The following is a 24,212-nucleotide window of genomic DNA, read 5'->3' as shown; positions in this document are numbered from 1 at the left end:
CCCAGGATGGGTGACCCACTGGAAAGTTCTTGTGTGAGTTCCCAGAAACAAATTTGTGAAGGCGTGGTCGGGGCCCAAAGCGGACAATAATAATATCATGCTACGACGGAGTTGGGCCCAGGAAGTGGTGGAGCTCAGGTCGGGATGTGACAGCTGCCATTTTCCTCCACCACAGCCCAGATTTGGGTGTTCCTTGGAGGTTTTCATAGCCACTTTTCTGAGCCTTTGGGTGGTCCTGGGGTGGTCCCTTAATAGATCCACCCCTGCGTGAGGTTGCCTTGCTGGGGGGATTGCATGTCTCATCATTACCGTTATCATCATCGAGTGGGAAAGTATTGCCAGAATTTCTTCACGAACGAAGCGATGCGTGTGACGTGTTTGATGGGAATTGGGTTTGGGATGAGAACTATCCTTTGTATGAGTCCCAAAATTGCTCTTTTATAGATGGAGGCTTGGCAAACGGAGTAGAAGACTTGGAAAAATACTTTAAGAAAAAACATAGAGTGCTTGAAGTTAATGGAAGACTTGATGCAAAACCGCTGTCAATGCACCGTTACATGTATGTATGAAATAAAATCATGATAGACAAGATAAAACAGCAAGTATGATTGTACTATTTATTTTTAATTATAATAGTATGATTAAATATACAAAATACGAAATAAAACAATTCTAAGTATAGTAATAAACATGAGTAAATAAGAATGTGCATGGTTTTTCGTTATAGTACTAAGTTTGAGAAATTTGGATTGGATAGGTACATTCCATTTGTCATCCAAAATTTTTGGACATTTTCGAAATTGAAAATGTTCCGACTGCTCGAAACGGAAATTTTCAAGTCGGATTGAAAATTTTAATCCAACTTGCACCCCTTCCCGCACCAAATGCCTTGAAAAGAATTGAGAGAGATAGAAAAATAGAGGGAGAGAGAGCTGAGAGAAGGACAGAGAATTTGTAGAGGCTACTCTTGCGAAGAAGAAGACTCCCTTGTTAATTGGGTCTGTTTTAGGGTGAAGTAAGTTGACGGGAAAAAAATAGAATAATGTTATCCAGACACCCATTTTTACTTCTCACGTTCTTTATCAATTTTCAACTGTCCGATCGAATGAATCGAAGAAGTTCAACAAAAAAAAATTGACAAGGGTGTGTGGGAGGTAAAAATGGATGTGAGAATAACACCATTTACTTCTTAAATTCATGTTGGTTTTTTAAAGATGTTTTGGTTGGCGAAAATCCGTTCTGGCTATATTCGCTGGCCGTACTCATTTCAAGTTTCTTGACGGAATAAATGTGCATAAAAAAGAACAAAAAAAAAGGTGCCTTTATTTGTAGGACTCTACCAATCAGTGCACTGATATATATCTTCACGTCCAACAACCACAAACGCAATATGCAGTCTCCAAAAGGTAAGAAAAGACTGAATCATGAAAGGCTAGCTATCTCATTCATTCGTCACAATAGGAAGACTTTTAGTACACACTGAAGTTAGATAATGTTATTGCAGCAGCAGCATTTAGTCGCTAGTGGAAATCAAACTTATTGAACAGACAGTTTAGCTAGCTAATGCAATCTTTGATGAGGCTGATCCATCAGTACGTAAATGGGTAGTGCTCATACGTTACTGCACAACCAACAAGTGTTGGAAAAAGTTATAGAAAATTTGCTATATATTTTATTATAAATTATTAAATAATACACAATAAAATCTCTACAAATGCAAGAAGAACAAGGAATAGAAGAACCTTAAGAGATCGAGGCTAGAATTTGATTCTATAGCCTTAAGACAAGATTGCCCCTCAGTGGTGCCTCAAGGTTTGCGTTGGCAAATGTCTCCTAGGATACAACGATCTTTCTCTTTGCGGAAGTAGCACTCCAATCCACAAAGAACAGCGAACCAAAAGTGTTTAAAACTCTCTCTTTGTTGAACACTAAACTACTCTAATTTTTATATGATTTCTGAATGCAAAAGTATTTAAAATGCTTGACTTGGTAGTCTATTTATAGGTTTCGAAATGCCCCATTTTCAAAGGTTGTGTCTGTTTCCAAAAGGCAAAGGATGTTTCTGCTTTTCCAAAACCAACGGTTCCGTCTGCTTCCAAGGCACAAAGGATGCATCCCTTTGTTCAACACTGCGTCTGCAACACAAAGGCTGTGTCTGACAAAGATGCAACCTTTTTCAAAGTTGCATCTGTTTCCAAAAAAAAGGACAATTGTTGTGACTTTTCAAACATACAAAACCCTTGAAAACTGTCGGTCAAACCCATCCATGATAATTTTAATTTTCATTCACTTTAATATTTAATATTTTAAATATTAATAATACTAATATTTATATTATTAAATTTCTAACAACAAGAACTGCTGACCGTCCATCGCATTTTGACACGTACCTAGGCTAACAGAAAAAGGATCACCAGCTGTGTACAATCCTCCGTTGCATAGAAGACTTATCACGTTTTTGTCTGGAGTGCTTCCGACCACACTGCAGAAGGAAAACACTACGAGTCCGATTAGGGTTAGGGTTACTGCAATTTTCATGAGATGAATGCCCATTTTTTTCTCTGTTTCTTCTTGTTGTGATGCCCCTTGATCTTAACAGAGTTGAAGTGTTTCAACTTTGGATTATTCTTTTTATGGATTTTCTTAATCTTGATCACTATAATTATATGTTTATCCGTCAGCATCCATATTTTTATACTGTTATTTGTCTTACTTGATTGGTGTTATGTTTGATTATCATGTTGTTTGTTTATATATGTGTCTTCTTCTTCTAACAGAAATTTTGGGTCAAATTATATTTGCTTCTGAAAACTGAATTTTTATAAGATCATGACATCAGTTAAGACATGAGTATTGATGCCGGGATAGAGTGGTCATAATCCTATAATCTTATTTGGCCTACAGCTTTGTTAAGGGACCTTGGTAGAGAATAGAGATTAAGGCCAAACCTATTAATCTATCCTATATTAATTTTGTATATGTTTTTCTATGGTGTGAGTGATGGTGAAATCTAAGTTGGGAGAAAATTTTCTGTGCGTGTGGCTGTTCTATACGGCAGCACACTCACAAGGTTTGAAATCTCACAATGAGTAATCCTTAACCATTTCTCTCTTGGTGAGACTACAAAATGTTTTAGTAATTTATTTTCAATAACAAGGAATGATTTAAAACCCAAAGGTTAAATATATTTTGACAACTTTAGGCAAGGCAAAATTTTGTTTTGGGTGATAATAAAAAAAAATAACAAATAAGTCACCATTTCTTCATTTTATAAACTTGATTATATATGAGTCCCAACGATTAACCCTTATGAGTGTGTTGTCATATAAAAATTTCTCAAGTCCTAAGTTAGGCACAACATGTCCGAATCCAATTTTTTTTTATCTTTCCAAACAATATGCATGCATAAAAACACATTATATGATGAAGTAATCTCAACCATCTATTATATGATAAAGTAATCTGTCATAGTTTCAGTTACACGGTTAATTAATATATATTTATGTTATAAATAGGCAAAAAATAATGACTGAGAACCTTTGTTGGAGAATAAAGTGGAACATGATCAATGTATCACTCTGTTTGTTTTCTTCACTTATATCTAATAAGGAAAATGAAGAAGTAGAGAAGTGAGGAAAACTTGTATAATTTCTTTCAAATTTTATCTCTTTGTTGTTGTTAACAATGATACAAACATACCTCTTTATATAGAGGTTTTCATCCAACTTCTTCCTTAGTGCTTGGAAAATCTATACACCAAAATAGTAAAAACAAAACTAACACTATTTAGGCCGTGTAACACTTTGACTTTCATTCTAATGGCCTTCACATCACACCATTCATAAGACTTCCTCTTGGATGCCCATATATCAATATCGGTTGCCTCATTAAAATCTTACTTGAAAAAAATCCAAAAGGAAAAAATCGTAGCGAGAAAAAGGAGTACAACTTTGCTTGGTTTATTGATATAGTGTCAAATGCACTTTTGTTTCCTAGTTAAAATCTTGTAAGGAAAAATTGCATGTCTTGGATGCTCCCCCTGATTCCGTAATCTTCAATTTGACCAATTAATGAGTTGATGTAATCCGATACCATGCATCAGCTTCTGCAACGTACACTTTGGTAGAGATTTGGTGAATAGGCCTACTAGGTTATCGTTGGAACATATTTGTCTGACTCCAATTTAACCTTCTGAAGCTTATGTATATTGAAAAACTTTGGAAATATGTGTTTAGTCTTATCGTCTTTGATGAATCATTCCTTCATTTGAGCAATGCACGTTGCATTGTCTTCAATGATAGTTGCAGTATTTGTTTATTAAGATACACCACATGAGTGCTAGATGTGATGGATCGTTGATCTTAACTAAAAACATTCACGATTGGTTACATGGAGAGCAAGTATTTCTGAGTGATTAAAAGATGCATAAGCTAGTGTTTGCTTCGTTAAGCACCATGAAATTGTTATATTTCCATAAGTGAACACATATCCAATTTGTGAGTGCCTTTATGCAGATCAGATTGAAAACCAACATCTATTTATCAAAAAAGATTTTGGTCACATGTGGGTTTCTCATAATAGAGTAGGCCCACGCTTTTATCTCACGAAGATATAGTAAAACATCTTAAATTCCCTTCTAATATCGAATTGTTATAGCAGAGCTATATTTTGCTAACAAGTTGATGAAAAAAGCTACATCTGGTCTAGTACATTATGCTAAACACAATAAAGCACCTATTACACTCATATATGGTACTTCTGGACGAAGAACTATTTCATCATCTTCTTTTACGTGGAATGGATCTTTCTTAATGTCAAGAGACCAAATGAGCTTTATCCATGCTAAATTGCTTTAAAACCTTTTCCACGTAACTTGACTTGTGGACTAAAATTCCTTTAGTACAATGCTCGATTTGTAGGCCAAAATAATATTTTGTTTTTCTAAGGTCTTTCATTTTAAATTTGTTTTTCAAATATTGAGTAATTTTGTTGAGCTCTTCAGGAGTCCCAACTAAGTTGATGTCATCAACATATACTGCCACTATAACAAATCCAGAGTTAGATATTTTAATAAACACATAAGACAAATAATATCATTGGTATATCCTTCCTTGATTAAATACTTACTGAGACGATTACACCACCTTTGTCCAAATTATTTAAAGCTTGGGTTTGGATTATTCTGTGGACCTTGATTGTAATTGTGAGCATCATAGTTCTTACACTTTCTATTCTATCGGCCTCGCTTGGGGCCATGTTCTCATCTGTAATTACTGCCACGAGAGGATGCGGTGATTGCTTCAAGGGAAACAACATTCATTTATGGGCTTGGCGCCAGTCCAGTTGGTCGAGACTGATGTTTATTTTATTTTATTTAGAGCTCATTGTTCTGCTCAGCCACTGCAAAATTTCACTCTCTATATTGATGTTGCATGAGCAAATTACATGCATGAAAAATACTAAATGCTTTTTTCCAGCATGTCTGCTTCAATGACATTATCCCCACAAAAATTCAATTGGGAGCTGATTATAAACATTGCAGAATTATATTCAGCAACTAACTTAAAATTTTGGATTCACAGATGTCTCAAATCATAATGAGCTCTTTGGAGAATCACTGCCTTCTGGTGATTATATCTATCTCTCAAGGCATTTCAATCATTCATGGATGTGGCGACGGATGAAGATCATGGCTTTTGCCCGACCTTGGGAGGATGTTGTGTTTCCTTTCTTGATGGTGTCCCTAAGATTGCATGCCTCAAGATGGATCATGGCATCTACAACCCAGGTAAGGTAGTTATTTCAAATGTGATAAGATCAAGCTTTGCCAAGTTCGTCATTTATTTTTCTGAAAAATGAGATGTGCTAGAACTTGCAATAATATGGATTCCAAGATAATGTAATATTAGAACATCTTGTACTTACAAAATTTTCATTTTTGAACTTTAGGCCAAAATGACAAGCACTCGAAACTTCAGGCTCGAGGTTACTTAATTTAGACATCAACTAAAAAATTGTTAGGTAGTTAGTAATACTCACTACATAGACATTGTCATCAGTATTGAATATTACTACCATTAAAAAAATTTAATGAGAAGAGCAATTGTACCGCACGGAATAAAGTAGTGCAGGATAGGAGATTATACAACACCTTCTTCAACAAAATAAAGTAGTGCAGATGGGTGGTTATACTGCACCATCCAAGTTAGCAACTAAATGAAATTTGTAGTGCATGCTGAGCGATTACACTACACCATTCAAGTTAGCAGCAAAATTAAATATGTTGTGCATGATGAGCGATTATACCGCACCATTAAAGTTTACAGCAAAATTAACATAAATAAATATTGAGTTAGTAGTCAGAACACCAAATAAGAAATTAAAAAAATATAAGTAGTTAGTAGCATAAAGATTTGAAAAAGGTATGTAGGTAACAAATCTTCATTGTGGTGGCGAGGGATCACAAAAGCAGGTAGGGAAGAGAAGGAATAGAAATAGTAAAATCCTTATGGAAAACATTTTTTGGAAATAAAAAGTGGTTAGAGTGTCGTGCTAATAACGTGTTATAAAAAAACAAAAAATAATGAGAGAACCTATACTGGAGATTGAAGTGGAACAAGATCAATGTATTACTCTGTTTGTTTTCTTCACTTGTAACAAGGGAAATGAAGAAGTAAAGAAGTGAGGAAAACTTGTATAATCCTTCAATAAACAGATATAGAGTTTTTCATCCAACATCTTCCTTAGTGCTTTTGGAAAATCTACACACCAAAATTGTAAAAACATACTAAGACCTAGTTTGGCAGTGAGGTGCTTAAAAAAAACACCTATGAAAAAAAGCTGTGAGGGTTTTAGGTGTTTGGTAAACTGAAAAAAAAAGGCTTATTTTGGAAGCTGCTGTGAGAATAAGCTGAAATCAAAGGAAAAAGCTGAAGCTGCTATTTGTAGCTTTGGAAAACTGGCTTTTTTTCAAAGCACACGGAGCTACAGTGCTCCTTTAATGAAAAGACCCACTATCAGACTGCTTTTTTTTTTCCAAAAGCACTTTTACAAAAAAGTTTACCAAACGCTCTGCTGATTTATTTCACAGCCGCTTATTCTCACAGCACAGTCGCTTATTCTCACAGCAGCTTTTTTTCAAAGCACAGCAATACCAAACCAGCCCTAACAATATTTAGGCCATGTAACACTTTGATTTTCATTCTAATGGGCATTCACATCACACCATTCACAACAATATATGAATATACCATAAATATAGCTAGATATGCATCCTTTCCAAATTAAGTCTATGCATCCTTTCCAAATTAAGTCCCATAATTTCAGAACATACATGGAGTTTTGTAGGCCAAAAATTGGCAAATGGCTATGCACCGTAGTTGAGAATATTAGGGTCTATATATAGGCATAGCTATAGCTATTTAGTATGAAAACCAGCAATCTCTCCAAGTTCTTCAATCTCCTTTGCCAATTCTTCCACCTTTTCAACTATCTCTGTCAACAAGAAGACAAAGCTTGCAATTGCAAGTTCATCAGCATTTTCTATTGGTCCAAATTTGGAAGTTGGAGAAACAATCGAGCTTAGCTCTTGTCTCGTTGACTTCAATTTGGGCACTATCACAACCTGTTGGTTGCATCGTCTCATCTTCCCAAGGCTCTCTCCAAGCTCTCTTAGGCTCCATACAAGTGTCACGCCAACAGCTTCACTTGGCTCTTCGATTGACTGCTTCAGACTCGATGAAGGCTAACAATCACACACAACAGCTAAGAATATTTCTTATAAAAAAAATCAATAATTATATTTGAATTCACAAAATCTATACATTTTCTGACACACTTTTTAACAGAAGTAGCCCCTACGTACCATTATACATGAAACCCACCTGTATTAATTTCCTTTTCAGTGTTAAGTGTCTAAGTATAACACTGCTACTCAAAGAAATTGAACCAAAAAGAATTTAAGCAAAGGCTACGTTGTGTGTATATATGTACCTGTTTAGGAGATTGAATACAGCCTTTCAGGGAAATGACAATGGTAGCTAGCTCTCGAAGAAGCTCTCCTAGTTGTAGGTATTTAGTCCATGGGTAGTGGAGACCAAACTTTCCATGCCATGGTTCCCATTTCGCAAAATTTGCCTGACATATATACATAATTATAGAACACCGTGAGCTCACTTTTTTGCTTATAATTGATAAAAAAACAACTTACATATGAGTTATATTTTCAATTACTAGAAAGGGTGTAAATAAATATGCGTTACAAATAACAACGCTCTCGATAAAATGTGCATGAAATAGTATTATACCAGTGTCTCATCCTTTGCCTTGGAGTGCAACACCGCCTTGCAACTACTAGAAATGGAAGTCTGGTTATCCTTCATATTTTCATTGTCCTGTCTGAAGTAATTCTCCAAGCATCCTTCAAACCATCAATTATTGGACAAGATGGTTAATTATTTTCTTAATTAGATGGTTCATGCGTTTACTTTAATCACTAACACAAACCAATACATGCTTTAATTGTATATTACCTTCAATTGAGTCCGCAAGGAGTTGAAATTTATGAGTTGTAGAGTCATGAAGTTCATCACTAGCCCATGCGGGGAAGACCAGCAAGTTTATGAATATGCAAACAGCAAATCCCATCCCGATCGTTGAAAGACGATCACGAGCTAATTCCAACACTTTTTCGGCACGTAAACCCGACACGATTACTAGATTGAAGGTCAGGATGAAGATCATGGCTCCATAGTCGTATCTTTTCTTAATGCTTGGTACTAATCTAAAATATGTCGCAAATGCACCTGAAATTAATAAAATAAAATGTAAGGTTTACTTAAACTAGTTTATCTTTTTGCTCTGATTCTTTTTTTTCCCCTTATTCAATAAATTTCAATTCGTACCACTCAAAAATTTTATTTTATTTTATATATATATATAAAATATGATCACGATTTCGTCATCAACCATTAAAATCTGTAGTAATGCATGGTACGTGGATAAAGCGCCACGATCTTCTTGGGTAAGATGGAAGTTCCAAATTTTTTGGAGGCCAACTTCGTACAATATTTTTAGACCACGCACCATATATATATTTAACAAAAATAATTTTTTTGGTGACGAAATTATACTTGAGCACTTTATAATCAAAGATCAAAATTAATCGATGGCCTTAATCTTACCGATGATAAACACCAAAGAACCGATGAATACAGCGTTGCCTTTGCCCATTCCACCAACTTTTTGAGCAAAAGTTGCAGCTGAGCACCCCAAAGCACCTCCTAAAATTGTTCCCAATCCACGGTTTAAGCCCTTACCAAGTGTGGCACCTGAAAAAAAATATATTGTTACCATATTTAATTAGTAACTTAATGACTTTTTTTTGTTGGATAAATGAAGTACAATAGAAATTAATAAAGAGCGAAATCCTTCAATGTAACCAAAATATAGAAATAGAGCTAACCTGCGTAGAACTCGAAGATGACGACGACGGTCATGATAGCCCACATGGCATTCTCTCCAACTTGCTCATACAGAGGGTCGAGAAGATAGAGAAGTGAAACCAGAACCAGGGCAACTCCAACCTTGATGCTGTGAAGCAGCTTTCTCATATCTTGCTTGCTTATCTGATCAATTATTCTATTTTTAAGATTGGAAATAATTCCAAAAATTGAAAACTTGTGCCTCTCATCTTTGTTTTGAATATTTTTTAGTACAAGGATCGAACCCATAAATTACTGCTACGAAATATTAATAGAAATGTTCTCTTAGTTTTTTTCTTGTTTTAGCTAGACAGATCAATACAAATCACTCACTTTGTAGTTGTGAAGTTTGGAAGGAAGAAATCGTGCTTATATATACACGGCTATCCCATGAAAAGTAGCCAAGGTGGGACATATATAGTAACTAGATATTAATTAACCTAAAGTGGACCTATCTTGCTGGGGGCTCGCCACTTCAATTTAAAGCCAGTGCCCTAAAAATTTGTGACATGCCTCAAAACCAACATTGGCTGTATGTGCGCATTTATCAGAAATAGGGTTTTGAAGGAAATTAATAAAATTATAATCACCTAGTGGAACACGCTTGCATGCACGAGGGTGCCTTCTATGCAATGTGCCAATGCCATTTTAGTATATAATATATGGAGAATTGTCTTTTCGCAACAACATATTTTGTATACGCAATATTGTGCCAATGCCAAATGAATTGTTATCGCATTTTCATCGTGGTGGTTGATCACCAAGCTTAGTGCTCATAACTCGCAAACATGCATGGTTGCATTGTCCTATCATGCAAGATTATCAACAAATCGTTAATACATGTAGACTTGACAGTAGGCTTCATGTATTCAAAGTTAATTTTATCCGACTGTTACTATCACATTATGTTTGTTGATAAACTACTTGTATGCATTTGTCCAATAAAATACTTAAAAAGGTTAGTTTGGAATCAGAAAATGTGTGGATGATCGATCTTATGATAAAAGTATATTTTAATCAAGGTTCTAAAAAACGTTAGGAGCTAGTTGGGCAGCAGGCTGGCGCCTAGTGCCTAGGCGGCTAGGCGGATTGAGGTAAATTTCTTGTATATTTTGTAAATAAGTGCATATTGACACTTACAAAAAAATTATACTTGTATAATAAAATGCAAAAAGAGTATTCAACAAGTCCAAAATTTAAAAACAAATTAAGCATATATGCCATATAACCATAGTGAGGAGTATTGTAGGATGACACATGTACAACAAGTCACAATTTAAAACAACATAAAATGGAAAATAGGAGGAAATAAGGAATTGAAGAATTTGAGAAATGGGTAGAGAGACGAAGTGACGACAGCTTGGTTTTGTATTTGTTTGTGAAATTAGAGTAAGAGAGAGCTGCAGGGCACGGGTTAGAACTTAGACTTTAAAAAGAATTCAAAAAAAAAAAAAAAAAACCACCCAGCCGCCTAGCCTGCCTAGAGCCATCCCGATTTTTCCAGCCATTTTGCACGAAATTGCCTCAGTTCCAACCTGCCTAGCACCTAGGCAGCCGCTTAGGCCGTTTTTAAGAACATTGATTTTAATTGGATATCATAGGGGAGAAATAATCAATCAATTCTTCCTCAAAAAGATGTCTGAAAACGAGTCAAAAGGATAGATAATAAGTTAACTGGAGAATTTAAAAAAAAAAATAAACGTACGATAAACACTGACCCTTAATACGTCGCTTGTGATGAGTAAATAGAAAATGACACCACGTTTTACTCATAGTGGAGATGCCACTCTCTATTGTCTATGGTTTTCTTATGGCTTTTTTTTTTTTTGGTAAACATCTTTTATCTTATTTATGTTGGCCATATACAATTTCGTTGTCTGTTACGTGATCATGTTGGCTAGCTTCTTCTAAGATGATTTGTTTCCCTTCAAAATTAATGGAAACTATGTATGTTATGCTTATATTTTTTAATTACATTGGCGTGTTTTGAACTCTAGATATAGTCTATTTAGTTGAAAATCAGGGTATTAAATGAACAAACAAAAATTATGAAACTATTATTAACGAAGAATAGAATTATCGGGAAGGCTAAAAACTAAAAAATACATCTTGACTAACTTCTTAATACTAAACGAATACAAGCACTCACACACACACACACAGTGAACTAAACCTAGTTCTATTAGGCAAAAAAAAAAAAAACCCGAATCCTAATGGACTTGGCACTAAATCCAGATATACAACTTGAGTTTGCCAGTAGATAGACGTGGATACAAGCTCTGTTATGCTAAGTTTTGATGCCAATTCAACTACGAAATTTCATCGGTGTCAATGTAAGATTCTAATGCAAGTGTCAATGCAAGATTTCAATATTAATTAGTGCTAGTGCAAGATTCTAATGTTAGTGTCAGTGTCAATGCCAGTGCAAGATTCCAATGTCAGTGCCAGAGCCAAGTTTCAAACAAACTTCTGAACAAAAAAGCAAAAAAATTCAATCGACCACGTTCATATCACTCGAGTGGTCACCAGTCCAAACGCTAAAGCAATCATTGCAGATGACAACTTCTAAAAAAAACAAACACGCGCGTGGCCTTCAAGAGCCAACTTATTGTCAATTTCCCAACAATCCAAGCACATCCCTCTCATGTTTTTTATTTCCTTGTTCTTTTAACAAATCAACACAGCAATTGGAGGAGTTGGATGCTCCAATTAGATCCCACCTTCACTTCTTTTACACTTTCACAGTACAGTACTGTTCACCGACCTTTTCTCTTTCACCAAAAAACCCCATAATTGTCAATCGGATTCCACATAGGGTTTCCTGAGGGAGAAGTGAGTGCGATCTCTGATGGTGCGGCAGTGGATGCAGACGGTGGTGCGGCGGTGGCGGGTCAGAGTTCAGGTAGGTGGACATGATGGTGGAGATGATCTGGATTCGGTGCGGCTAGGTTGCTGGCGACAGTGATGCGGCTGCTGGGTGCAGATGCAGAAGAACAGGTCCATGCGATGGGCAAGGGTCGGAGTCGCGCCTTGCCATAGAGTCCGGCTCCAGTGCGGCTCGACTTTTCAGTACTACGGAACGAAAACAGTAACTTAAACGACAACAGAACAGAGAAGCAACAAACAGATAAACTGATACCCATCAAGATCAAATTTCGAATGATCAAACTTGCTCTGATACCAAATTAAAAATCAGAAAATCAAATGAATGAAGAAACAAATTATGAAATTATTATTAACAATAGAATTGCCGAAAATGCTACAAACTAGATGCTTCATCTTGACTAGCTTATTAATAAAATAGTGAACTAAACATAATTCTTTTTTTGATAAAACAACCCTAATTGGGAATCCGGACAATAAAAAACCTAAATACTATTATTTTTCCAACATCTTTCTACATATAACTCCGTCACCACTGAACTAACCACAGTATTTTGACACCATATAGTTTGAGATTCCCATTTGGAAGGACCGTCAATTCACTACAAGATTATCATAAAGGTTGTAGGCTTGTAACAACTGAGAGTTATATATAGTGCATGGCCCTGAAGGTTGCATGTATTCTCAAGTAAGTAGCAAGACATGAGAAGCACAAACCGATAAATATGGCTGGAAAAAAGAGCAAAAATGAACTTATAACTATGAATTTTCGACAAAAAAAAACTTAGAACTATGAATAAAAGCTGATCAAGTTGAGTAAAGAAATTAATGACCTAATTTTAGTTAGATAGCATGAACATGACCTAGTTCAGCTATGACTAACCTTGACAGCATGGATTTCAACTGTCAACAATTTTCTCGTTGAGCTTTTCTAGATAGATGTTTAATTTATAAATCAGTTTTTATACTAAATTAGCAGAAAATTTAGCATCATCCTGGTCAAATTAATGTGTCTCAATTCTTGTTAAATGGATCTTTCATTTAACAACAGACCGTGTGTATTAACCAGCAGGTTCAGCTCATTCGCCGCAAAGATTAAGAAAATGAGTATCAATTAATAAACGTCACTAAAAATTTTATTAAGCAATTGCAGACAAAACTGAAACATCTTCTTGAATCGCATGGATTGAATTCATAGAGCACTCAGTCTCTCTTAATTAATGGGATTATAACTATACTAGTACGAGTTCTCAACATTCAAAGAAAAGTTTGTTAACTTGTTGGACTAGGGCGGCGCACCTTACATTTTCTTGGCTAAAAATGGCAAGACAATGCGTGGAGCTCTTCCATTAAAGACTTGACCTCCACTAAATTAAAAATCGTTCTATTGTCCAGCACTAAATTGGAGAGTAATGAGTGAGAGAGGGAAGATGGGGGTAAATTTGAAAATGAGTTCAAAATTTGAGTTGGTCATATGCATTTTTCTTTTTTTAGACTGGAGGGCTTCAAATCCTAGAGTTAAGTATTCATACTCATCACTCTGCCCACTCTTATCACTGAACTGGCTAATCCCAGTGACTTAAATTAACAAAGTCATTTGAACACACAATATTCTCTTTGTTGAAGAATAGAATCTCACATAGAAAATATAACAAAATAATGTACAACTTATACATATACAAAAAATTCCACTCCTAATAATAATGAGGACTTCTAAAACAAAACCTCACACCTAGCAATGTCATAGGTGGCTTAGTTGAGGACAATATCAGTGATGTTGGTGGTGGATCATGCTGGAGCTAAAAAGTTTATAAGAGAAGGTTAATCTTCTTACACGTCCCTGACCCGATTTACTAGGCTCGAATTTTCTTTCTTAAGTTGGATTTTCGAAAAGTTTTGCTAGCTCCAACTTGAGGATAGTAGTGGGCCTTCGAAAAGTTGTGTTGACTCTAGTAATGATGAAAGGGGTTTCGAAAGTTGTGTCGGATCTAGTGAATAAATGATGACCAGGCTCTTGAAAATTGTGTTACGATTCATAGTGACCAATTCTCGATGTGGAAATTGGTTTTCGTGTGATCCCACTTGAGCTCACCCATGAAGGGCGTGTTGGAGAAATAGAATCTCACATAAAAGTATAACAAAATAATATATAATTTGTATATGACAAATTTCATTCCTAATATCACTAAGGACTTTTGTGATAAAACCCTACACCTAACAATTGTGGGATGTGAAGGTAAAAGAGTCCTACATCGGTGAAAGGAGAAGTCTTGTAAGGGTTTATAAGAGGTTGGGCTACTCCCAATATTGCAATTGGATTTATGGTGAAACCTCAACTTTCTTCATGGTATCAGAGCAGCTTGGCTTGAGCACTATTTATTGGTATAAAAACATAACATGAACTTTTGCGAAGCAAAACATACTCGTCAAGCAATACAAATAAGAATATATCTTCTTGTATACATCTCTGTGAATAACAATTTACGATATATACATTTTTGTGTTTGTTGCTCTCATGTAATATAAGAATGTAAACCTTATAATATCTAAGTTATTTCAAAGTGATTTAAATGAGCATGGACGAAGCCAAAGATCTATATGGATTGAGTCATCCTCAAATAACAAAGTCACAAATTAAAAAGTTAAAGAATTTACAAAACAAATGCTTATATATTAATCTATAAGATTTTTCATGTAACTTATTACAATATCCATCAATGGGATTCCTTGTTGTTAAAGTGTTGCATGACAACTTCATTATCAATATCATCAAATGTCTCTCTATAGAAATAACCATGTTATCATTTATTTGTTGGTCTCCCATCGATTTCTCAATCGATTCTTCATAAATTTCATAGCTGAAAATATTCTTTCAACGTTGGTAATATCAAATGAAAGAGTTAATGCTAATATCACAAGCAAGTAAACTAATAATACACCTTACCAAGGTCAAAATCATGTACATTTTTTTCACCACGAGTGGGGGCATCCGCCCTAGGGCCAAAGTGACTCCGTCCTTGCAAGTGGGTGAAAGTAAATTCCATAGTCTTTTTGACCTAGCCATGGCGTGATTCAATCATGTACATTGTCTACAACAGGAAAAGAGCAAATCCATTGGATTTGGGAGAGATGATGAAGAGTTAAATTACTTTAATAAGTTTTGGTGGCGAGAGGGGACATATACCTACCAAATTGGAGGCAGATTCTCTGCCCTTCTACTTTCCGTACCCTTTTATTTTGTGTGGTCACGGTTAAGCCACCTCAACATTTTATATTATTTTTTTATAAAGATAATAAGACAAAAATGAATATTAATATAAAATGTTGACGTGGCTTAACCGTGACCACACAAACAGAAGGGCACAGGAAGTGGGAGGGCAGATAATCTGCCTCCTTTTTATACCAATTGCCAAACAACTTTTTATCTTTCAAATCCGTGCCACGGAGCTGTCAGACGTACATTTATTTTGAGTTGTAGGAAATTTTTTAGGGAAGGGCTCTTCATTTTTTTTATAAAAATAGGAATTAGTTATAGGGTCCACACCAAATCAAATTTTAATGATCCAAACCGTCTATTTTTCAAGTTGCACCTCATCAATCATCCTTGCTAAATATTAGAAATATTAAGACATCTAATTGAGTTCAAAGAAATTAACAAATACTTTGTTATATAAGAAACAATGAAATTTTATCTTGATAATTAAATAGGCAAATGGGTTCGGATTGAATTGAATTTTTGTAAGGATAATCTATGAATCGAGACTTACAAAATAGATGGTTTAGATTGTTAAAGTTCGATGTGGTGTGGACCCCACACCTAATTCTTTTCTTCTTTTTTTAAATGGGGATCCCTTTGCATAAGGGGCCTGTTAACTTGTATGTCAAACTCTTGTCTCTTTCTTTCGCCTTTTGCTCTGATTTCCTTCTACTATTGCATCGTTATTGGTTGACGCACCATCATCCATTATCCACCTTGTACCTCTCAGAGAGAAGATCCTCACTGGATCCTCCTTGTGAGGATTTTGGAGATCATCCAATCACATCCGTTCATCATACATCGTGCATCTAATTTTGTCATGTACTGTTTATATTCAATTTTAAATAATAAAAATTACAATAATTTTTTACCGCACGATGTACGATGAACGGATGTGAGATTGGAGGATCCTCAGAATCCTAACAAAGAGGATCCTCCTGGGTACCTCTCACTCCCGGACTTGGACAAGAAACAAAAAAGATATTTTTGAGTGTGTTTAGAATACGTAGTGGTACCTACATGTAATTATACAATGAGAAATGTTAAAAAGATTCTCTCAAAAGTAGAACTTTTTATAGACTCTCCATCACCTCATGTTTATCAAGATGGACTTTACCGAGGCTAAGAATTTACCAACTATTGAATCTTTGATGGAAATTTCTTTTACCTATTTCTCTAAATAATGTATTAGTTATCACAATTAATGTTGGAACGAGAATTGACGTTAAACTGTGAGGTGACAGAGAGTTCATGGAGAATCCCACTTTGAGAGAGTCTCATTTGCATTTTTTCGTATACATGTTTTTTTTTTTTTTTTGAACAAACGATATTATCTACACTAAGAGAGAGGGATTAACTTAGTCTCACAATGGGCTAACAATAATGTGGTTCAAATTCACTGTTAGTATTTTTCCTTAACAATTGGAGGAACAATTGATAAATAAACTTTCCACCAATTTTATGACAACATGTGAAGTACTGCTCCGTGTTCCAAACACACTAAAAAATCTCTCGAATAAAGGGTTAACTGTGAAACTCTTGACCGCAAATTCAATTATACATTACTCTAGTACATATCATACTTCGCGGCACAGTAAAGTTTTTTGTTAATGTAAAAATTTTGAGTTAGTATTGAATCATGAAAAGTAAGCTGAAGTTAAAGATAATTGATGGTCAGGTTATTGTTTTCGTGTTTTATCTTGGAATAGAACTTCAATTTTATTGATATCATCCAACTGGTTATTAGGTTCAAATATCAGAAGAGAAGTAAGTGATGGCTTATTTTGGTAGATAGGATATTTTTCTCCAACTCACTGCTGTCGCAAGTTTAAAAACTTCCCCTCTATATAATGTAGTTTGAGTAAGATTATCACTTGTATTAATAAAGAGAATCTATGAAGAGAAAGAGAAAAAAAAAAACAGTTTGTTCTATCTTTTTTTATTGGAAGAGAGAATGGAGAAATTGAACTTAGAGTTTCGAGTGTAAAATAAACGTTTTCAACTCCTTGAAGTACAAATTTATTGTGAATTTGCTTTATCTTTCACAAAACAATGCGAGTATTAGGTATAATGAAAACTATAAATTACTTGCTTTTGGCTTAAGAAATACAAATTTCTAAATCATAATGATTGATGGTAAGAAACAATTAACCACTCGGTGATCAACATTTTGAAAATGCAGTAGTGGTAAAAATTATATTATCATTACATAGATTGTTCACACTTCACATTGCAAACATGACATTCCCCTCGGCTTTAGATTTTAATTATCTGTTAATTTATTTAATTAAAAAAATGTACGAAAATAAAATTGTTTTTACTTACCAAAGTATGCTGAAAACACACAAACATACAAATCGTGTTAGAAAGAAATAACACTTTTTAAAATTATAACTAAATAGTTTTACAACAGCCACTTAATACTGGTATTCCTCTTCACCAGAAGTCTTAGGTTCAATTCTCGTCAAAAGCGAATATGAACTATATTATTACTAGCCAATTGTGAGGCTAAGCATACCCCATCTCCCCTATAGTGTAGATAATATCATTTTTTTTCAAAAAAAAAATGTACAACAAAAATAATATAAATAATCAAATTCACAATACTATTCTAAACCTTTGCCATTTATAATTGGGTTATACAGCACAAATATGAAATATCATACTTTTTTTTTAATTAGAAAAAAAATCATGAATCAAAAACCTTCCCAGGTTCTCTTGTAACCCAAAAAAAAAAAAAATCAAGTATTGGTTAGTTATATATATATATATAATCCCGATGCCACTACTTATTGGGATTTGGATCCTCGCCGGATCCTTTGTCTGGGGATCTTAATGATCAACGCACGTGGATCGTTGATCAAAAATCGTACGACCACAATATTTTCCTTTTTTATATGTTTTACTCAAGAACAAGGCTACTTTGCTTTTAAAAATACAAAAAATATTTAATTGGGATCGTACGATTTTTTATCAACGATTCACGTGCATTGATCTCTAGGATCCCTAGGGAGGGGATCCGACGAGAATCCAAATCCCTACTTATTGTGAGAACCCGTATTTTGATTAGCTTTTTGTGAAGTTTTAAATTAGAAGGTGGGATCCTTCCCCACTGGCGTCAATCCTTCTCTCCATACAACAATCATTTTTCCTATTATTTTATTACCATGGGGCATTTAGAATTTGATGCCTCATTGTGCTATTTGTTAGATTAAACATACATAGCTTTGAGATTTTTTATTAAACATTTTTCTGCATTTTAGGTGCCACATGTTGTATAAGTAGCATTTTATTAATTCAAATTTACACAATTTTCCATTATATATAATGTACCGATTAATTAATAATTATTATATTAATATTCCAAATCTCCTAGAATCTAGTAAACATATGTTTTAAAAATCTAAGAACTATTCAACTTTGATCTATTTCTACTTCTAATGTGATATATACTTCTATCATTTTCTTCCACAACCATTCAACAATCTTTTCATGCCATTTCTTTGCTTAGGTCAGTGTACACTCTTCCGTTCTCCCTTGTCAGTTATATTCATTTCCTTTGTATTTTCATTTGATGCACCTCTTGATTTGAGTATCCATACCATAGTACATTTGGAAAATAGATTCTAGTGGTAGATGGTATTAGGTACGTTTCAATTTAGTAGTATACATATGAGGATCCTTACCATGGTACATTTGTAAAATAGAGTCTAGTGGTGGGTGTTAAAAGGTACGTTTTAATTTAGTATTGGTACATTTCTAGCCGATATGTTGATACTTGTCAATTTGGCATGGGTACATTTTTATCAGTAGCGGTACATTTCAATTTGGCATTGGTATGTTTTAAGCCAATATTGGTACGTTTCAAATTGGCACATGTACATTTCTATCAGAATCGATACGTTTCAATTTGGCATTGGTAAAGCCAATATTAATATGTTTAAACATGACATGAGTACAATTCAAATTAGGCATATGGATAGACAGATAAACGCACATTAACCATATATGCAATCCTCTTCTTTAATGGAACCTCCTCTTTGTTCTTCATGAGTCCGTTTTGAGAGACTCCTTATTTGGGAAAGAAATCAAGATGTTTTTTTTCTTTCCAAAGAGTCAACATGTCTGTAGTGTTCAAATGGCATAGTAATCGTAAAGATCACAACATACAAAGCAAGAGTTCTTCTTTCAGCACTAAAATGAAACAATGATGGATTCTTCTTCATCAAAAAATCCTTAATGCTCTACTTGAACCAATATTTTTATGGTTACACCATTCCTTAAAGCAGGATAACCAATTATTAGGTATACTTGTTGAACCATGAAACGTACCTCATGTAACATCCCACATCGACAAACGGAGAGGGGGTGATGTGCCTTATATGTACATGCCCACCTCTATATAGCACGAGGCTTTTTGGGAGCTTACTGGTTTCGGGTTCCATCAGAACTCTGAAGTTAAGCAAGTTCGCGCGAGAGCAATCCCAGGATGGGTGACCCACTAGGAAGTTCTAGTGCGAGTTCCCAGAAACAAAATCGTGAGAACGTGGTCAAGACCCAAGCGGACAATATTGTGCTACGGCGGAGTCAAGCTCGGGATGTGGTGAGGGCCCGGGTGGGGATGTGACAATTTGGTATCAGAGCCACTTTGCCGTGTGGTACGAGTGTGCTGACGAGGACGTCGGGCCCCTAAGGGAGGTGGATTGTAGCATCCCACATCGACCAACAGAGAGAGGGTGATGTGCCTTATATATACATGCCCACCTCTATATAGCACGAGACCTTTTGGGAGCTTATTGGCTTCAGGTTGCATCGGAACTCTGAAGTTAAGTGAGTTCGCTCGAGAGCAATCCTAGGATTAGGGGTGGGCACTTAGAACCGAAAACCGAAGCCGAAACACAAATCAAATCGAACCGCACCGAACGGTTTGGTTTTGCGGTTTTGAAACGGTTTCGATTTTGAAACCAAACCGCCACATAGAAAACGGTTTGGTTTTGGTTTTGGCTTTTGAAAACCGCACCGAAATCGAACCGCACCGCAAATATTAATAAACATTTAATTAAATGTCTATATTAGATTTCATGTTTTAATTTGTTGTTTGTTAGAATTCATACACTTAGTATGGGACTCAACCACACTAGAATATCATCATTCATCACTTTCTTTTGTTCATTAACTTGAAGGACCTTTGTTATTTTATACCATCACACACACACACACACACATATATGTACAAGGGTGGACTAATCTTGTTATCAAGAGTCGAACAATGATCTAATGAAGTCCACTCATTTGAAGCATGATATCACATATTCTAGTATCAAAGTTTTGCTCATGTTTAATGAATTCAAATTTATTCAACTTGTTTTATGATAAACATTGTAAGGGACACCCTTTTATTGCACAAACATGTTTTAACATCACAACTGCATACAACATGCTAATTGTTTACATAACAAATGTCTTTTTCCTATTGCTATTGAAAAATGCTTGTTAATATGTTAAATTGCATATTGTACATTTTTTCTTAAAAACCAAACCGAAACTGTTTGAAACCGCACCGAACCAAACCAAACGGTTTGGTTTCATTTTGGTTTTGGCTTCAAAACCGCATCGCACCGAACCGCAAAAAAATTCAGTTTCGATTTCGGTTTCACTCAAAACCGCACCGAACCAAACCGTGCCCACCCCTACCTAGGATGCGTGAATCACTGGGAAGTTCTCGTGTGAGTTCCCAGAAACAAAACTGTGAGAGCGTGGTCGGGACCCAAAGCGGAAAATATCGTGCTACAGCAAAGTTGAGCCCGGGAAGTGGTGGGGGCCCGAGTGGGGATGTGACACCTCAAGTTCTGCAAATCTCTGCCAGAGATAAACAGCATGAGGTACAGATAATATACAAGTGAAAGTGAGCTACAACAGAAGAAAAAAATAAATAAAAAAAAAACCCTCCATCAACTAAAAAGATAAAGTGGAAAATCAACATATAATATTTTTCATTTAAAAGAAATAAACTAATGATATGTAAATAAAAATAAAAAATAAAAATGCTTACGTGGCCATTAGTCCAAGCGTTTTGATCAAATTTCCCCTTTTTCATTATATATATATATATATATATATATTTATTTATTTATTTAATATATACATTTATTTATTTTATATATATATATAAAAAACAAGAGTAGGGCATTCTAATTTCCCCGTTTTCATTATACATATATATTTTTTTATATATAACAATCATTCCATTATTTCATTATTTTACCAAAAGCCAACACAATCATCACACCTTCTCTCTCTCTCTCACGCTACCTCCCCTCTTTTTTCCCCATTTTCAGCCGAACCGCACACACACTCCCTCTCTTCCCACTGATTTCCACTCAACTGTCCCCTTTCTTTTTATATTTTCTGCCATCCCACTTCGTCTCTCTCTATTTTACATCTCTCTTTCCCTCAAACTCTCTCATTCTTCTGCACGCACAGAGACGCCGAGACCCGAGAGTTTTATAAGTAAGAGTGCACGTGCTCTCCTTTGTTATCATGCAAAGGAGTTAGTCAGTATGCATGAAAGCTTAAGTTTTGGAAAATTTTAGATGGGTTGTCTTGTCAAATATCGGATTATCAAGGTAAGTAGTTTATGTAATGTGTTGCAAATTATACTTATTTTTAAACATCTTTATTTCAAGTCAAGCATATTGGATTTGTGGAGATGCTCTTGGAGTTATTAATATAGTGATATGTGAATATTTGGAATTGTTCATGAAGCATAAGAACTTTAGTGTTGCATTAATCCGAGGAATAAATGTAAACTGCACACGGGGACATTAGAGCAAAATAGCCAATAGGGGTCACGTGGTGAGTTACTATTTATGAAGAATATAATGAACACGTAAAGGGATGATGTGATATGGCACTACGTGCATGATGATTTGATATTATTATTGTATTTTCTATAGTGACTAAAATGACATCGCTTGACTAGCATATTACATATTTTACTCACTGAGCGACGATGCTTGTTGCTCATCCCTCACCCTTTTATTTTACATATGAGTTATTTGACAAGACAAGTGCTAGACAAGTTGAGTTTGGGATTAAACAAGGGATTTAAGAGTTTTCTTATTTTTGTACACTCTGTAAGGATTTTGTAATAATTACTTGTATAAGAGAAGTTTTTAAGTTCTTGTTTTTAGTTTAGTTTTACTTTTACTTTTACTCGCGCGCCGGTCATGGGATCCCACCAATTTCAGGTTCGAGGCGTGATATTTATTGACATGATATTAGGGGGAAAAAGTATGCACATTAGTTGTTTTATCAAAACGTAATTAGTGATCTAAGCAACAACAGATACGTGAAATATACGTTCATGTCATATGTTCCTCCACAACTTTCAAGTGCATGTCATACACTTATGATTAATCATGGATTCTATATTAAATATCTTCTTTGAGAAAATCATATTTTCTAATCCCTAAAGTATCACTAGTTTAGAAGCAACGTGACTCTTCCCAATAAAATATTATATATAGAGCCTTAATTAACCTTAAGAACTTTAGGGTTTCATCATAAAGTCAATTGATAATATGAGGATAATACTTTATAAGCGCATGCCTCATGTTCTCAAACATAGCACGTGAACAATACAAATCGAGTGACATGGACCACGGGTAGTTGTTGAGATTCATACAAATGACAACCTACATTGATATCATGAAGATGTTGGGGTATCACTAGGAAAACTAATGAAAAAAGCTTGAAAACTTTGAGTTATGACTTGATCCAATATAGTCATAACATTAATATCTAAATGAAATGGTGCTCAATGAAACGATCCAGATTCCACACTATGCTGTGGGTTGGGGAGAGAGCTGCTCTGCGAAGCTGGGCGTTCAGTTTTCTTATGGGGGAACCATACTAGAAGATGTTGGGGTTTCACTAGGAAAACTAATAAAAAATGCTTGAAAACTTTGAGTTTTAACGATAAGGACAAAATAAAGGGTAATGTGAATAGTACTAGGATTGACTTTTTAGTGTAAAAATGTGGTTTTTCGTTAAAGTGAACAGCACCGGGAGCTTTTCGTTAAAGTTCCCTAAAATCAAATGACCATATAAATGGTAATCCCTTGTAAGCATATGTATCAATTGTGGGATGGAACATCATGTGTGCGAAGAAAGTCTAAAAACTGTGATTAGAGGCCAAATTAGAAGTGGAGAGTCCACTATACACATCCTCCATATCGGTGCCTGAAGGAGTACTCGATCCTTTGCCTCCTCTTCACAATGTTGTTATTTATAATTAGCTATATTTGTTTGTTTCTTGGAACGTTCTCTTCTTAGGTTTTCTTGGAGACTTCTCAATGTTGAAGTAATTGAGCTATGCTATAGTCAATTGGCATGCATGAGCAATTACAGATTGTAGCTAGATTTTTGTAGAATCCACATTTAATCTATAGTCAAACAATGCTACACGCATAAACGACTTATCTTAGCAGAATTGAAAATACTTAAGTGCAACGAGAACTTATGGAATCGAAAAAAAGATAACCTTGTTGCGTACTCGAACTCGAACAAAGATCTACTGTCTCTTGAGC

At 35.0% G+C, this 24,212-nt stretch overlaps 1 protein-coding gene across 2 annotated transcripts; it reads right to left on the bottom strand.

Moving 5' to 3' along the window:
- Positions 1–7,173: 7,173 nt before the first annotated feature.
- LOC103427425 (aluminum-activated malate transporter 13-like) lies at positions 7,174–9,836 on the bottom strand. 2 transcript variants are annotated; one of them, XM_008365476.4, is made up of 6 exons: positions 9,464–9,836; positions 9,183–9,329; positions 8,532–8,804; positions 8,307–8,419; positions 7,993–8,136; positions 7,174–7,744 (listed from the first exon to the last, which is right to left on the bottom strand). In XM_008365476.4, exons 1-6 carry the CDS (start codon positions 9,729–9,731, stop codon positions 7,418–7,420), a joined length of 1,272 nt encoding a protein of 423 aa, XP_008363698.4. In that variant the 5' UTR covers positions 9,732–9,836; the 3' UTR covers positions 7,174–7,417. The 2 variants fall into 2 exon arrangements, with proteins under 2 accessions (XP_008363698.4, XP_070674712.1); XM_070818611.1 differs by having other exon boundaries at positions 7,174–7,723.
- Positions 9,837–24,212: the final 14,376 nt, after the last annotated feature.

Source organism: Malus domestica, chromosome 03, assembly GCF_042453785.1.
Source record: "Malus domestica chromosome 03, GDT2T_hap1".
Taxonomy (NCBI): Eukaryota; Viridiplantae; Streptophyta; class Magnoliopsida; order Rosales; family Rosaceae; genus Malus; species Malus domestica.
Note: the sequence above shows the minus strand (reverse complement) of the source record. Positions and strands in the feature narration are given on the sequence as shown.